At 44.1% G+C, this 17315-nt stretch overlaps 1 protein-coding gene across 1 annotated transcript in view; it reads left to right on the forward strand.

Moving 5' to 3' along the window:
* Positions 1 to 17315, forward strand: part of LOC102382107 (extracellular calcium-sensing receptor) — a 130539-nt gene that overhangs the window by 77195 nt on the left and 36029 nt on the right. Inside the window, 1 exon segment of the mRNA XM_014526523.2 lies at positions 16698 to 16928. Coding sequence (XP_014382009.2) covers positions 16698 to 16928 — 231 coding nt within the window.

The following is a 17315-nucleotide window of genomic DNA, read 5'->3' on the forward strand; positions in this document are numbered from 1 at the left end:
CCAATTCCATCAGCACCCTCGGGTGAAGAGCATCTGGACCTAATGATTTAAACACATCCAGCCCCTCCAAAAGTTCCCTAACTAGGTTGTCCCCGACCGTAGGCATAGCGGTACCTCCCCTGGGTCCATCCACAGTTCTAGTGGGGAGATGTCCTGGTCCCTGTTCAGAAATATGGAGGCAAAGAATTCATTAAAGAGGTCAGCTTTTTGTTTGCTGCAATCACCAGATTGCCAAGCCTATCCTGTAGGGGCCCCACATTACCCGATGCTGCCTTCTTACTTCCTATGCATTTGAAAAAGGACTTTTTATTATCCTTAATTCTGGTCGCAAGCCCTAGCTCCATCTCTGCCTTGGCTTTCCTAACAGCCTCCCTGCAGTCCCAAGCAACGGAGGTGTAATCTTCCTTGGTGATAGCCCCTTGCTTCCACTGTTTGCACACCTCCTTTTTTGCCCTCAGGCATCCCTGGATGCCTTTGCTCAGCCATGGGGGCTTCTTAGCGCTTCTGCCCCCCTTGGTGCACATTGGAACTGACTCCTTTTGATCTCGGAGAATCATCTCCTTGAGGAACAACCACCCGTCTTGGACTCCCATCTCATTGAAGCTCTGAGACCCCAGTGCCTCTCCTACTAAACTTCTTAGCTTACAGAAGTCGGCCTTCCTGAGTTCCTTTCTTCAGGTGTCTGCCATCTACAGGGTGTTTCCAAGTTGCCTCTCCTACCCATAACCACAATAAGGATATGAAGTCCTTACAAGACTCCACTATGGTTCTTTGTATTTCAAGAGCAAGTCAGCATGTTCTGCTCTCTCAGTCTTCCCTAGGAGGCCATTAACAAGCAAAAGCTGTTGCTGCTGACTGACTCCCAAACAAGGGCCTTAAGTGCAGCTGTTAAAGACAATGATCTAAACCACCCTGCTAACCCCAGTTGAATTCCTACCAATCCCTCCTCTAACAAGCCCCAAACAAACCAACTGCTTGCAATGTAGAACAAGACAAAAATATATTTCCCCCCCCCCAAGATTAAAGAATATGGTATTTCACACCAAACAAATCTCAATCTGTCCATCTTCACTTCTCTGTGGCTGTAACATGATCACATCCAGGGCAGGGGGGTTAAACACACCCTGGTAACCCTACAGCTCCTGCCCAACCACTCAGGCCCCCTGAACCTGTTTCCTTTTCCCTTGCCTCCCACACCTTGATTTAATGAGTTGATTGGTGAAAAGGGAAGCTGCCCTAGGGTCCCAGAGTTAGCCTTTGTCTGTGCTTTGGCTATCACGTCCCTCTCAGACTCCACTGGTCACAATCCTGCCCCTCAAGCACTAAGTGGGCCCTCCTGGCCCATCTGTGCCCCTCAGGGAACCTGATGCTTTACAACCTCATGGGTTCCCTTTGTACTTACATCCATACTTATGACTTGCAGATGCTATTCGTCACTCAGCCATTCATGTCAGGCCTCCTTAGGCCCCTTGTTGGGGTCTCAGCCTTCCTGGCCTCTGTGCCTTTTCACTAGCTTAGTCTGTTAGCACAATCCCACTATACTGGACTTTGACTTACAGGCTCCAGCCTTTGCCGTGCTCTCATAGGCTTTGGGCCCCTGGCCCTGGTTCCTGCCCTTCTCGCGTGCTGGGCCCCTGGTCACCGCACTGGGCTTCTACCCTTTGCTAGGCTTCAACCTCCTTGGCTTAAGCCTGCTCTGTGTCTTGAGTCCTGGCAGGGCTCAAAATACCAATATGCCCCTGGCACCCCACTGGGGCTCCTCAATCACCTCTTCTAGCCACTCCCACTCCACCAGTGGGAAACTTAAACAAACATAAGCCCCCTGGTTGCAACTAAAACTATCCCCACATTGGGTCCAAATATAAACACCAGCTTACTGGCTATACAACAAAACTCTCCCCACGATGCTGAATCATACTTCCCTGCAAGCTCTAGATACCTTGCTTGCAGTTCCCAGGGCAGCTCAGGTACCAGGCAGTCACGCTCCTGCAGCCATCCTATTCAGAAGCTCCCCACGACTGCCTGCAGAGCCAGATTTCCTGCCCTAGCTCAGGCCCTGGGTTTATATGCCTCTCAAGCCCTGCCCTCTTCCAGTCAGGTGGCTTGCTAGGCATAGCAGAACTGCCTCTTTTATTCTACTTGGCAGCTTACTGTTGCTACCCTTGCAACAGGGCTCTACCCTACTGTTTTTTTCAGCAGGGCTCTACTCTACTGTCCTATTGCTGGGTAGCTAGCCCATCAATAGGCACTCACAAACTATGAGTCCCTGTCTCTCTATTCTCTGCAGCCAGACCATCATGAGCAGTCTTCCCCCGCACTTGGGGACCTCCCTGCTGCTACTTTGCCATCTGGCACCCTGTTACAGTGACCAAGGCCACAAACTTCCTGTTACTTGTCAGTGATGCCCTCAAACATTTTGCATGACTCCAAGCATGCCACTACCCAGAATGTTGCTAACCAGCTACACCACTTCTGATCTGGGCAGCAGTGCCATGTTTGAAGGCATCACTAAATTTGTGGCCTAGTCCTAGCCTCTACAAAGAAAAGTGAAAACAAGCATGTTTTTAAGGAAACCTTTACTTAATGGTGTCACTGTAACCCACCCAGACTATTAATGTTGGACTAAGGGGCACATATCAGTGTGAGGGAGAAGGAAGAGTCCTCTCAACCTCTACAACCTGCAGATCCCAAACCTCCACATAGGAAAAAAAGCAAATCTATCAAGAAGATCCCAAAGAATACCTATTCAAACATACATGTAGACATGCTGTCTAATCTTTTTCTGAACCTTGCTAAGATTTGTGCCTTAATGCTATCCTGAAGGAATTAATTCCAAAAATAATTCTGTGTTGTGTAAAAAAAATTAAATCCTCTGATCAGTTTTAAATAAATAACTTTCAGTTTCAGTGGAGTCTCCATTTTCTTGTATTATATGAATAAGTGTCCTGATTCTCTATCTTTCTCTTTTCCATTCATGTTCAGTGTAGTGTCCATCTTCAAAAACAGGCAACAAGTGGAACCCAGGGAACTATAGACTAGTTGCCTGACCTTAATACCAATTAAGGAGATTATTGAGTCATATCATAAGTAAGTTCATTTGCAAGCATCTGAAAGAGGAAAAGCTGATCACAAGCAGCCAGCATGAGTTTACTAAAAACAAAACATGCCAAAGAAACTAGATCTCCTTCCTGGACAAAATAAGCATCTGGGTGCATTTAGGATGTTATAACTAACTGGATGAAATGCAGTGAATAGAATGTATCTGAACTTCAGTAAAGCTTTTGGCAAAGTTCCACATGACTCTCATAAACAAATTAGACAAGTATGGGCTAGATAAAACTCCTACAAGGTAGACAGAGAACTGGCTCAATAGCTGCAAGCAACGGGTAATTTTAAATGGATCCATATCAAAATGGCAGGAGGTTTCAAACAGAGTTGCACAGGGGTTTGTCATGAGGCTTGTGTTGTTCAATGTGTTTATTAACAATTGGGATGTTGAAACAGGAAGTTTCTTTAATAAATTTGCAGACAACACAGAACTCAGAATGATTGCAAATATGCTACGAGGACAGAAGTGCAATTAAGAAGAATCTTAATATATTGGAAAACTGTTAGAGCAAACAAAATTAAGTTCGATAATGACATATGCAAGGTACCATACCATGGAAAGAATAATCAAAAACACACATACATAAAGAGTGACAACTGGCTGGGTAGGAGCACTATGAAGAAAGATCTAGGACTCTAGGTTGGTCACATACTCAGTGGGCACATCTACATGAGATATATACTGCAGAGCTGCCTAATTACCTCCACAGTAAAGTCTCAGTGGGTGCATCTACACAAGACACTTAATGTGCAGAAGACTAATTCTACTGAACATTAGTGCATCTGGCAAAACCCATGCTAATGTGCTAATGCACAGTAGATTTAAACTAATGCACATTAATTCATAGATTCATAGATGCTAGGGTCAAAAGAGACCTCAACAGATCATTGAGCCCGACCCCCTGCCTAGACAGGAAAGAGTTCTGGGGTCAGATGATCCCAGCCAGATGCCTATCCAGTCTTCTCTTAAAAACCCCCAAGGTAGGGGAGAACACCACCGCCTTTGGAAGCCCGTTCCAAATTTTGGCCACCCTTAGCGTGAAGAAGTTTTTCCTGATACCTTGCCTAAATCTGCTCTCTGTCAGTTTGTGACCATTGTTCCTTGTTACCCCAAGAGGCGCCCTGGTGAACAGAGCATCTCTGATCCCTTGCTGCACCCTGCTAATGAATTTGTAGGCAGCCACAAGGTCACCTCTCAGCCTTCTCTTGTGGAGGCTGAAGAGGTCCAGGTCTCTCAGTCTCTCCTCATAGAGCTTGTCCTGTAAGCCCCTAACCATACAAGTGACCTTCCTCTGGACCCTCTCAAGTCTATCAACATCCTTCTTGAAGTACAGCTCCCAAAACTGGACGCGGTACTCCAACTGCGGTCTGACCAGTGCCCGATAGAGGGGAAGTATCATCTCCTTGGTTCCATTTGTCATGCATCTGCTGATGCACGATAAAGTGCAGTTAGCTTTGCTGATGATTTCATCACACTGACAACTCATGTTCATCTTGGAGTCCACTATGACTCCGAGATTCCTTTCCACTTCTGTGCTGCTGAGAGGGTCACTTTCCAGCCAGTAGGTGTGCTGGATATTTTTGTGCCCTAGATGCAGCACTCTGCACTTGTCCTTGTCGTACTGCATCCTATTGTGTAGTGCCCACTTTTCTAACCTGTCCAGGTCTGCCTGCAATGGTTCCCTACCCTCCAGAGTGTGCACCTCACTCCAAAATTTAGTATCGTCTGCAAACTTGGACAGAGTACACTTCATACCCACATCCAAGTCACCAATGAGGATATTGAAGAGTACAGGTCCAAGGGCCGAACCCTGTGGGACCCCACTACTCACATCCATCCAGGTTGATACCGACCCATCTACTACCACTCTCTGGGTACAATTGCTAAGCCAATTTGCCACCCACTGGACTGTGTAAACATCTAAGTCACATTCTCTTAATTTATTTATGAGAATGGGATGAGATACTGTATTGAAGGCCTTGCTAAAATCCAAGAAAATAACATTCACCTCTACTCTTGCATCTAAGCATTTTGTGACCTTGTCATAAAACAAAACCAGATTGGTCAGGCATGATCTACCTGCTACGAATCCATGCTGGTTTCCCTACTGCATTATTATTCCCGCTGGACTCCCACAAATATGATCTTTCATAATCTTTTCAAAGACTTTTCCAAGGATGGAGGTAAAACTGACTGGCTTGTAATTACTGGGATCCTCCTTCCTCCCCTTCTTGAGAATAAGGACCACACTGGACCTTTTCCAGTCCTCCGGGACCTGACCTGAGCACCATGAGCACTCAAACCACTCAAACCCGAGTGCCACAAGCACTCAAACTGGCCGTGCCAGTGGTTCTGCTATGGCACCGGCCAATTCCTTCAGTACTCTCAGATGCATCTCATCCGGGCTTGCTGACTTGAACACATCCAGTCCATCCAAGTGACTCTGCACCAAGTCAGCATCGACAGTTGGTGGGCTGGTGTCCCTCTGATGCCTATCTAAGAACACATTAGGAGACTTATCTTGAGCCCTGTTCAGGAACACCAAGGCAAAAAACTCATCGAATAGTACAGCCTTGTCCCTCCTTGCTCCTTCTTGTTCAGTAGGGGTCCTATGCTGCCCTGCACCTTCCTTTTACTCTCTACATACCTAAAAAAAGACTTTTTGTTGTCTTTACTTTGTGTTGCCAGCCTCAGCTCTCTAGTTGCTTTGGCTTTTCTAACTGCCTCCCTGCAAGTGTGGGACTTAAAAAGCCACTTAATGTCACTTAAAAAGCATTCATCTGCACTAATACTCAGTAGCACTGATTACGGCGCCTTTAGTACCTGTTATTATAGGTACTAAACTTAATGTGCTGTAATTACAGCACATTAATGAATGTGTAGACGTGCCCAGTGTCTACACAAGTGGCTCTATTAGGCTGCAGTAGACTAGTTAACTTTGCTGTACATTAGTACTTGTAAACACAAGTTTTATCCTGTAGCAGCATTATTTAGTGCACAGCAATATACATGTAGATGCTGACATTGCTGGCTGGGGCACAAGGGTGCCTCAGTGTGGGAGTTGCCTGCTGGCTAGCCCAGCACTGGAGCACCCTTGTACCCCAGCCAGCTCCCTGCAGCACATTGAACTGAAGCAGCTCTGTGCTGGCAGACTGCCCCCCTCCCGCAATGCCCTCTACCAGCCAGGGCTACTCCAACCTGGCTCAACATGCTGCAGTCCTGGATTCATGTGAAGACATGGCACCCAGGAACAATAAACCCTGGTGCAATATGCACCAGAGTTTATTGCATCACATTAATTTCACATGTAGATGCACCCAGTATGAGTCTAGTGTGAAACAGCTGCACAAAAAAAATGCAGTTTGGGGATGCATAAATAGGAGCATTATTAGGTGCAAGACACAGGAGGTGATGGCGCCTCTACTTGGCACTGGTTAGGTCTTATCTAGAATATTGTGTGGAGTTTTGGGCTCCACAATTTAAAAAGTACATGGAGGAGTTTGAGAGGGTACAGAAGCAGGCAAAATAATAATAAAGGGCTTGGAAGGCAAGCTATATGAGGAGAGGTTGAAAGAAATAGGCATGTTCAGTTTGTGGAAAAGGCACTTAAGACAGGACATGATAGCAGTCTTCAAATATCTGAAGGGCTGCCATAAAGAAGAAGGGATTAACCTTTTCTCTCTTGCTGCAGAGAGCAGGGCACAGACCAATGGCTTTAAGTTTATGGATGAGATACAGCACAGTAGGTTTAGATTGGATATCAGGAAAAAAACACTTCACTAGAACAGTAAGGCAGTGGAATAGACTGCCTAGGGAATTTGTGATTGTGAAGTTTGCAAAGAAGAATTTTTCCAACTATTTTAGTTGGTCTAATAACAGATATCAGATTTACCTAAAGAACATTGTCTGCCTAAGGAATTTGTGGAATCTTCATCACTGGAGGTGATCAAAAAAAGTTGGATAAGAATTGGTAAGGGATGATCTAGGAGAGCTCTATAAAGAGCAACACTTAGAAACCCAGGAGACTCCCCCTCCCAACAGACTGCTAGGAGATAACAATAAGAGTAGGGCTGTGCAAGATGGCACTGTTCCATTTCGACTTGCATTTTGACATTTTGACGTAACAGTGTTTAATTTTGAATTTCGTTTCAATTCAGAACCTCTGCTCCATTTCATTTCCTCGAAACAATTTCGTTGTTTCAACACTGTTTCAACGTTTCGCCCATAGGCTGTACTGGGGAAGCTCGAAACAGGTTATAACTTTGTCATTTCTGGTCTGATTTGGATGAAACATGCAGGGATCGTAGCCCCTTCTAAAGGCATGAAGCCTGCCAAGATTTACGAAGATAGGTGCAGGGGTTTTGGGAAAACTGCACCTCAAAGTCTTGAAAGCAAAATTCATGTCATGTGTATGTGTTAAGCCACAGTGCAGTCAAAACTTCAGGCATGCTAGCCCCTGCTGAGGCCACAAAGCCTGCCAGCTTTCAAGGAGATAGGTGCAGGGATTTGGGGAAACTGCACCTCAAGCTGCGGACAAGCAAAACTCATGATATGGGTGACACTGTGTGTGTTAATGCACAGCAGGGTGAAAGCTGCAGGCCTGCTAGCCCCTGCTGCGGCCACAAAGCCTGCCAGCTGTCAAGGAGATAGGTGCAGGGGTTCTGGGTTCTGGGGCCCTGCACCTCTGGCTGCTGACAGGCAAAACTGGAACATACAGCTCAATAACTGACACCAAGGCAGAAAGCAGGGCAGTTCAAACAATGCTGCCTTTGCTTATGCAGTTTTTCCATCCCTCCCCCAGAGCACTGGGTGCCAATGCTTCTGAAGGGACCTCAGGGAAGGATGACCGTCACTGGCCAGCTACACAGTCAATGAAAAGAGCGCTCCTTCCCCTCCCTTCCCCCTTCCTCCCCCTCCCTCTCCTTACTTTAGTTTCTGTTTCTCTGCAAGCAAGCCCAGCTTGAGCTTCAAAACTTGAAATGTTTTGCAAATTTCAGAACATTTCGACTTGTCTCGTTTTGATTTGAGGCTGTTTAAAAGCTCTCCATTTCATTTTGATTTTGCAATTTCGAAAAAGTTGAAACAGTGTCAAACCGAAATTGCTGGCGAAATTTCACACAACCCTAAATAAGAGCTCTGTAGCCTAGAGCAGGTGGATATTGGAGCATAGCATGCTCAACAGGAGAATGAAGCAGAGCTCTACAACTGGTTTAGTTATAAAAGATACAAGCAGCTGGGATAAGGTTATGGAGGGGGCACCAGTTAGGTGGGATGTATGCAGTTCTGCTTGCTGTCCCCAGGTTGCAGAGCAGAATGGAGCATGTTTGGTTGCCGCGTGGGGCCAAAACAGACTGTTTCCCCCTCTTGTGGCTACAAGTGTTGTGGGGGGAGGAGGCAGGAATTACCTTCCTCAGAAACAATGGGTTTTGGCTGCAGCCAAGACAGGATTTTGCCTGGGGTGTGCCAGTGCTCCTGCTGGGACCATAAACCCAGAAGTTCCTGGTTAGGGAGTCTTGCTTCTCTGCTCAGGGCTAGATCAATTCCTTTAATTGGGGTCAGGGAGGAATTTTACCCCATGGTCAGTTTGGTATGGGCTATGGGGGTTTTGCCTTCTTCTGTAGTGAGTAGGGAGGGGGACGGCCCTCTACCTGGGACCTGTCAAATGCATTTTAACAATACTTGCAGCGGTGGGAAACTGACAGCCCTTGTCTGTTTGCTTTACCTTTGATCACTGTGCATTGTAGTTGTATGACTGGGTTGAATGTATTTTTAGAAGTTGGTTAGACCAGGACTTACATGGGATGGTTTGGGTAGGAATGATCCTGCTTCAAGCAGAGTGTTGAACTAAATGACTTCCAGAGGTCCCTTCCAGGAAGTTCCAGCCCTACTTTTATATTATTCTTTTTTCAGTTATATATCCGTATCATATATCCATATCATATTCTCTCTTATTTGTCTCATTCTTATGTTAACCAACCCCCACCTTCAATCTCTCCTTTTATAGAAGTCTCTCCAGGCATTTACGCATTCTCATCACTCATCTCTAGACCCTTCTGATTTCCTATTTACTCTGAGGGCCCAAATTAAAAAACAGTTTTTCAGGTGAGAAGAGACCCTTGATTTATATAATGGCACAATGTGTTCAGTGTTGTAACATTCTGAGTGTGTATTTCTCTTATTACACTTTCTAACAAATGTAGTTTTCTTGATTTACTGACTGCGTGAGGTACAGAGGCTTTCACTGAGCCAGTCATAAAGATGTCCTGTTGTATTCCTTAGAAATGATAGTTAATTTAGCACTAATAAACCCTGTGAGTACCCCTGATTGAGAGCACCCTCTATATCAGTCTTAGGACTTCCTCCAAGCCTTGTAAAAGTGGAGGATGACAGTCATTTATTATTTTTATTATGGCAGTGCCAAAGAGACCCAGGCATAGACCAAGACTCCACTAACATGGGCATTTTACACATGCCTAACAAAAGGATAACCCACTGGCCCAAGTAGTTTGTGATTGAAGTAAGGATTCTGCCTCTGTTTCCCCTTCTGGTTGAACTTCATCATCTTGTGATATGTATTATGTACTTTCCATGGAAACAATGCAAACAGCTTAATTGGACTGTCCAGCTTGTGTCCTGTAATAAATTACATCCTGCTCTCCCTGCTGCATGAAGTGCTCCATTAGGGCCAAGAGAGCTTTGCACAAGAGCATGATTAATGGTGATAGTACTTCCTGGTGTCTTGGTTAAAAAAAACATCAGCTCCCCATTCTGTCCCCTTGGGAGCATGTTCTGGAGGAAGTTACAGATGGGGAAGAGGGGTTCAGTTCTTTCTGCCAAGACAACATGCTCCAGTAGAAGAGTTGTGTACCACTTCTCCCCAATAAGCCCTTTATAGCTATAGACACATAACCACGGGCTTTGGGGTATAATAAATATGGGTGACTTGCTAATCTACAGATTAGCTTCTTCCTAGCTGTAAAGATTCATGAAATTAGGATTCCTTAACACTATGGCAACATGCACTGCCTTTGGGAAACCCCAGTGAAACTCAATATTACTGAAGCCAAGAATACAGTAGGATTCATAGAATCATAGAAAAGTAGGGCTAGAAGGGATTTCTGGAGGTCTTTTAGTCATTCATAAATTTCAAGCCACTGGTATGTGTCCTGCTCTCTGCAGCTAGAGAGAAAACAGGTTCTCCCTCTTCTTTATGACAGCCCCTCAGGTATTTAAAGATTGCTATCATGTCCCATTTTATGTGCCTTTTACACAAGCCCTTTATCATTTTTGTCACCACACAGTACTGTAGATGAGGCCTAACCAGTGTGAAGTAAAGAGGCACTATCACCTCCTGTTGTACCTAATGCTTCTATCAACACATCCCAAAACCGTATTCACCTTTTGTGTGGATTCATTACACGGGACTCATATTGAGTCTGTGATCTACCAGGACTCCCAGATTCTTCTCTGTATTGCTGCCTTCCAGCCAGGTGTCACCCATTTTGTACTTGTGTTTTCAATTATTCTGTCCCAGGTGTAGCACTGCATTTGTTAGCATTGAACTTCATCTTGTTATCTCTACCCAGTTTTCCAATCTGTCAGGATCCTTCTGAATTGTGCTCCTGTCTCCCAGCGTGTTTGCAGTCCTTTCCAATTTCATATCATCTGCCAATTTGTTCAAACTCTCTATTCCAGAATCTAAATCTTTAATAAACATGTTGACCAGCAGTGGGCCTAGGATCCATTTATAATTACCCGCCACTTGTAGCAATTGAGCCAGATGTTTATTAACCTTATACTCTAGTAGTTTTGCCTAGCCCACATTTCTCCGATTTGTTTATGAGAAGGTCATGTGAGACTTTGTCAAAAGCCTTGCTGAAGTCCAAATACACTGTTTCCACTACATTCTCTCCACCCACACAACTAGTTATGTTGTCCAAGAAGGAAATCAAGTATGTTTGTAGTGATTTGTTCATAGTATGTCTGTGCTAGCTACTCATGATAAGCCTTTTCTTCCCCAGATGTTTGCAAATGGACTTCCTTATGATATCCTCCAGCCTCCAGTAACTTTCCAGGTATTAAGGTGAAACACATGATCTATAGTTCCCTGGGTCCTCCTTTCTCCCGTGACTGTAAATATTATCTCTCAGCTTGTCCCTGTCCTTGTCCAAATAATCCTGATTAGCTTAATTTTTATTTTGAAAACTGTGGCAAAGTATTCATTGGGCATCTCCACCTTCTTTGTCTCTTCTGTCAAGAGTTAGCTCTGGCTATTTGCCAGAGAACCCACAACTTCTGTAGTCTTTCTTTTCTGGCCAACATATTTATAGAACCTCTTTTTGTTATCATTAACTTCCCTTGCCAAGTAAAGTTCAGTTCATGTTTTACCTTTGCCTTCCTGATTTTGTTCCTGCAAGTATTTACTATTTCCTGGTATGCTCCCCTGGTGCATGGTTTCCGTTTTCATCTAAGGAATCCTAAACACTCCTTGTGTCGCTACATTGGTCTCTTGACTTTCTTTTTGTGCTTCCATCATATCAGATCAGCTTCTTGTTGAGCTTCTGGTACTGTTCCTTTTAAAAGTTTCCAGCAGTCCTGGGCACTGTTATCCTTCAGTCTGTTCTTCCATGGCACCATGCCTACTATCTCGAGTCTGTTGAAATGCAACTTGTTGAAATCCAGTGTCTTAGTTCTGCTGACCTCATGCTTTTCTCATCTCGGGATCATGAATTCTATCATATTATGATCACTTCCTCCCAATTTTCCCATCACCTTCATGTCCTTGACCAGTTCTTCTCTATTTGTCAGGACAAGATCCAACTTGTATCCTTAACCTTCTGGAACAGAAAGTTGTCCTTCATACAAGTTAGGAACTCGCTTGACATTTTATGTTTGGCTGTATTGCTCTTCTAACAGCTGTTCAGAAAACTGGAGTCTCCCATCAGTACCAGCTTGTAACATTTGGATAATTCAAACAAGTATTACATATTTACATGAGTAATGAGGCTATCCACAATTATTTTAAATAAGATGAAAGAGAAATATTTACCTGATGGCATAAGCCAAATGTTAAGAAATATTCCCACTGGACAAGTTATTCCATAATTGACTGTTATGGGCTTTCTCGTCCACATTTCCTCTAAAGCTCTTAATGCTGGTCACTGTCAGAAATAAATCCTGAACTAACTCACTGCCAGACTAATTTAGAGAAGTGATTCCAATGTTCATAATGCCTACTATAATGTCATGAAAAGACCCACTCAGCTTTCTGACTGGGACTTTAAAACAGCAAAGGGAGAGCTGACACCCATATAATTTGACCCCATGTTTTTTCAGGAGACTGCCAACACAGGAAGACTGGGTGTTTTACATTTAGTTTATTTTATCTGCACTTTGAATTTTAATGCCAAATTATCTGCTGCTTTGGCTGCTGAGTATTGTTGCTGCTGCTGTCTGCAATCTTATGGACGTAAGGGGGAAGCATGCGGTGTGAATCAGCTGAGGAATGAATGACCATTATGCTTAACCTATAACTAAGTGTTTAGAAATAAAATTCACAGAAAGAAAACTTACATTACATATCAAGATAAACTTCTTGCCAATTGTCCATGTGGCTGAGGAATTTTCTTGCTTCTAGGCTTATTTAGGAAGCATCACTGCTTGGGATATTTAGCTCTTGATATGGAAAAAACCTTGGATAATAGACAGTGAGTGGTAAGTGGTCTTGCACTGGCTCACGGGGAAATATAGTATAGAGGACTATAACTAAATGCTGTAATTGAAAAGCACCTAGTGACATGAGACAAAAAACCCCCCAGAAAAACACATGGATTTTGTCTCCCTTTAACCATGGAGGAAGTGGCAACTTGCAGAACGCTGTCACCATTGGCCTTTACCAACTTTCAGTGGTGAATTGGTCTAATGTATTCATCTGACCATCACTTTTCCTTCCCCATCTGTCTGTTTCAGGATATGACATATGCACACATAACACATGCTCTGTCACTGTGGCTAAAGCAGGGTCTGTTAAATGTTAGCAGACTGAGTTCTTGGTATTTGTGTTTCTATCTTTAGTTTCAAAGCCAGTGACATGTTTTTAACTGGAAAGAGTTTAGCTAATCATTCATAGGCTAGTACCTATAAAAAAGCTCTATAATTACACCATGAAAGTGCAGAGGCTAAAGCTCTTTCTGTTAAACTTTAGTGCTCTAACATTTCTGGACGGTTAGAGCTTTTCTCCCTTATTTTTCATAGTAGAACCCTTCACTAGGTTTCCATGTCATCCTGGGACCATGGGCAAGGAGGTAATTTGAACCTCCTCAGAGTCAAGAGTCATTTCCCAAGCTGCTCACCAGGGAATGCAGAAATGTATCCCTCTGATTGCTGTTGTCTTCCACTTCCCCATTTGTAACCTAGCTAGGACATGTTGCTTCCCTGCAGGAACTGTGTAGCTAAAATAGGATACACAGAGTAAGGGCATGAAGGGAGGGAGACTGCTTGCTTAAATTGCTACTTTCTATATGCTTGGGAATAAGACATTCAGGGTGCATCTACGCGAGATGCTGACTGTGCAGCAGCCTGATACTACTGTGCAGTAGCACTGTGTGGCAAAAAACATGCTGAGATGTTACTGTGCAGTAGTATTAGGCTACTGTGCAGTAGCAGCACTCAAAAAGTGTTCACCAGCGCTGCTGCGCAGTAACTCTAGTTGCTGCTGCTCAGTAACTCTAGTTACTGCGCATTATTTAGTATGTGCTTATACAAGTAGTAAATAAATGTGCAGTAACTACTGCACAATAGTGTCTCATAGGTGCTCCCTCAGTGTGTCTCATAATTTATATATATATAGCTGTGAATTAGAAATATGGATTTCTATATTATCTGGACTGAAAATAGCTACAGTATGGTAACTAATTTTCATCTGTGGTGTAACAGAAGAAAAAGTGCTGTCAGGGTAATCCTATAAAGTTAGCCCCCAGCCAGGACTATAGTGATTTCTAAGGAGGCTGATGTCAGGATGTGAGGTGGAAGAATAGACTAAATGAGATAAACGTAATGAAATAAAGCAAAAATGGTTTCTGGGAAACCTGGAAGTTTCTCATTAGTTCATCTCATTGCCACTGTGTTAACAACCAACACACTTGTAATTTATGTACGTGTGACCTAAACGGACACAATGATGCAGAGGTGAATCTGAATAAGGGTTTGTTATGATTCTAACTCACCACTACAACCCAGACACCTAGGGTGCCTGTACATGTGTGGGAAGGCTGTTCTGACATGCTGTAATTACAGTGCAGCAGAGCAGACTTGATTAATCTAGTCTGCTGAAGTGTGCTAATTAGCATGCTCCAGCCAGCCTCTGCATCTCATGTATCAGCATCCCCACATTTCAAAATGACAGTGGGGGCACTTTAACTAAAGCTTATTTGACGAGCTTTAGCTAAAGTGCCCCCACTGCCATTTTGAAGTGTGGGGATGCTGATATGTGAGACGCTGCGGGTGCTTTAATTAGAGTGGCTCTCAGACCTCCTCTAATTAAAGTGCCCCTCCCCCCATAACAACAGAATAGATTTCATAGACGTTAGGGCTGGAAGGGACCTCGGAAGATCATCGTGTCCAGCCCCCTGCCCTAGGGGCAGGAAGTCAGCAGGGGTCATAGGATCCCAGCAAGATAAACATCCAAATGTCTCTTGAAGGCGTTCAAAGTAGGTGCTTGAACCACCTCTGGCGGCAGTCTATTCCAAACCTTGGGGGCTCGGACAGTAAAGAAGTTCTTCCTTATGTCCAATCTGAAACAGTCATGGAGGAGTTTGTGACCGTTTGAGCTTGTCATCCCTTGGGGAACTCTGGTGAACAGACGTTCTCACAGATCCTGGCGAGCACTCCTGATAAACTTATAGGCAGCCACCAGATCACCCCTGAGCCTGCGTTTTTCCAAGCTGAAGAGTCCCATAACTCTCAGCCTCTCATCTTAAGGTCTGTTGTCTTGACCTCTGATCATGCGCGTGGCTCTCCTCTGGGCTGTCTCAAGCTTCTCCACATCCTTTTTAAATTGTGGAGCCCAAACATAAACCAGTTTCAAAATGGCCAAAACCAGTTTGAGATACTACATTCAACCAGGTTTATCTGACTTAACTGATTGAGCTCAAACCAGTTTATGCAATGTCTGTCCCACATCCCTTCCTGGTTTAAGTTAAACCAAAGTCCCCTAGCATCCCAGCATGCTCTCTGGGCTGAACTTTCTGCTCCAGCGGAGCAGAGGTGACCCCACCCCTCTGCTCCTCACTCCCTGTCCCACCAGCATGGACCTGCACTTCTCTGTGCTGGCTGCTCCAGCAGCAGGGGCATGGCCAGACCCAGCAGTAGCCTTGGCTGAACTGGCCAGACAGGAGTTTAATTCCCCTGTCCCACCAGCAGGGACCCAAGCCTGGTCTGCTGGGCACTCCCCCCTCACTGCTGCAGCAGTGGGGCCAGGTGCAACCAGGCAGCAGCCCGCAAGAGGAACTGAAGAATATTCAAACTAATATGCAGGGAGCAGATTAGAATCAGATTGACTAGAATCTGTGCTCTCTACAGATTAGTCAGAATATTCTTCAATTCTTGTCTTGAACTGCCATTTGCTTTTGGTCCGAATAGCTAAACAATCCTAAAGAGCAGAGGAGTTTCCATACCAGTGATTCAATGTAGTCCCTTGCCTCTGATACTGACCAACACTAGATGTGTCAAAGGAAAACACAAGACACAGTACTTAGTCATGGGATAAACTTGCCCATAGGAAAAGTTGATGTCTAATCTTTTTCAGCTGCTGGTTTATTCACTTAAGCATTAGGGTTATAGCATTTTTTCCCAATCTAAAGTAACTCTGTATATTCTCATTACCTTTATTAATTGTCTATTAAAGAGAGTAAATGTATGTAATTCATGATTCACTTGACTCTTTGGTAACCCTACAATCAGTTTTGAATGTATTACACAGTCGCTGGCTGTGTGCACAAGTACTAAATAAATGCACAATAACAGGAGTTACTGCACAGTAGTGCCACTAAATGCCTTTTAGGTAATGCTACTGTGCAGTAGTATTAGGCTACTGCACGGTCAGCATGTTGTGAAGACTGAGCGCTACAAAAGGAACCCATACCCTACTCGTATGCATAAAAGAGGCAGAATAGAATCACCCACATTTCAGATTGACTAGACTGATTAACACACATCTCCCAAGAAAGTGGTGTGTGGTTTCTAAGTGAAAAGACTTGACTTATAATTTCAGCTCAAATGCATATTTCTTTAACCCAAGAATAAAAGCTTTGAGTAATTTCTCATGTGACAGTTTCTCAGTGACTAGGTGTTTAACAAAGAATCAAGCCAAGGTTGGGAGTGAGGTTTGTATGCGTGGGCTGGCAGAGCACGTGTGATGTCCACAGAGAGGAAAGGAGTCTGTTACTGCTGTTAACCAGTGGAGTTATTTCTTCATCTTGCATGGAAGGGACTTCCTTTTGGTAAGAAGGTTTTGATTGTCACAGATGACTAGTGTCCAGGAAGGGTTCTTTTAAGTAGATATTCAAGGTGTCTTTTTATCTCCCTCTAGGTCCTGAAACATCTGCGTCATTTAAATTTCACCAACAACATGGGAGAGCAGGTGGATTTTGATGAGTTTGGGGACCTGGCAGGGAATTACTCAATAATCAATTGGCACCTTTCACCAGAGGATGGCTCTGTCATGTTTGAGGAGGTGGGACACTATAACGTGAATGCCAAGAAGGGAGAGAGACTCTTCATCAATGAAGACAAAATTTTGTGGAGTGGATCCTCTAGGGAGGTGAGTGCCCCAGATCACTGTAATCACCTCACAACAATCTCTTCCATGTTTCTGAAAGCTGAGCTATCCACAAATTAAAAGGCTTGTGCTATCTGTCTTTCTCTCCCTATTTATCACACACACACTCACACCTCACATACTCATTTACTGCAATGCCATGAATTATTAAAGGTCTGTTCATCTTAATTTATATATTCATCTTAATTTTGCGAACCAGAAACAGTATTTTTTTTTAACGAGAGCTGAGGTGCTGGTGAACATTTAAGAACTCCATCTGCAGCTCTTTCTCTTCCCACCCTATCCCTCTGCTGGAAGCTAGTCTTTCCTGGAGACTTTGTTTCACCTTACCAGATAGGTGCTTATTACATGTGAACTAAATCTTTCAGC

Source organism: Alligator sinensis, unplaced genomic scaffold (genome assembly GCF_000455745.1).
Source record: "Alligator sinensis unplaced genomic scaffold, ASM45574v1 scaffold1194_1, whole genome shotgun sequence".
Lineage (NCBI taxonomy): Eukaryota > Metazoa > Chordata > Crocodylia > Alligatoridae > Alligator > Alligator sinensis.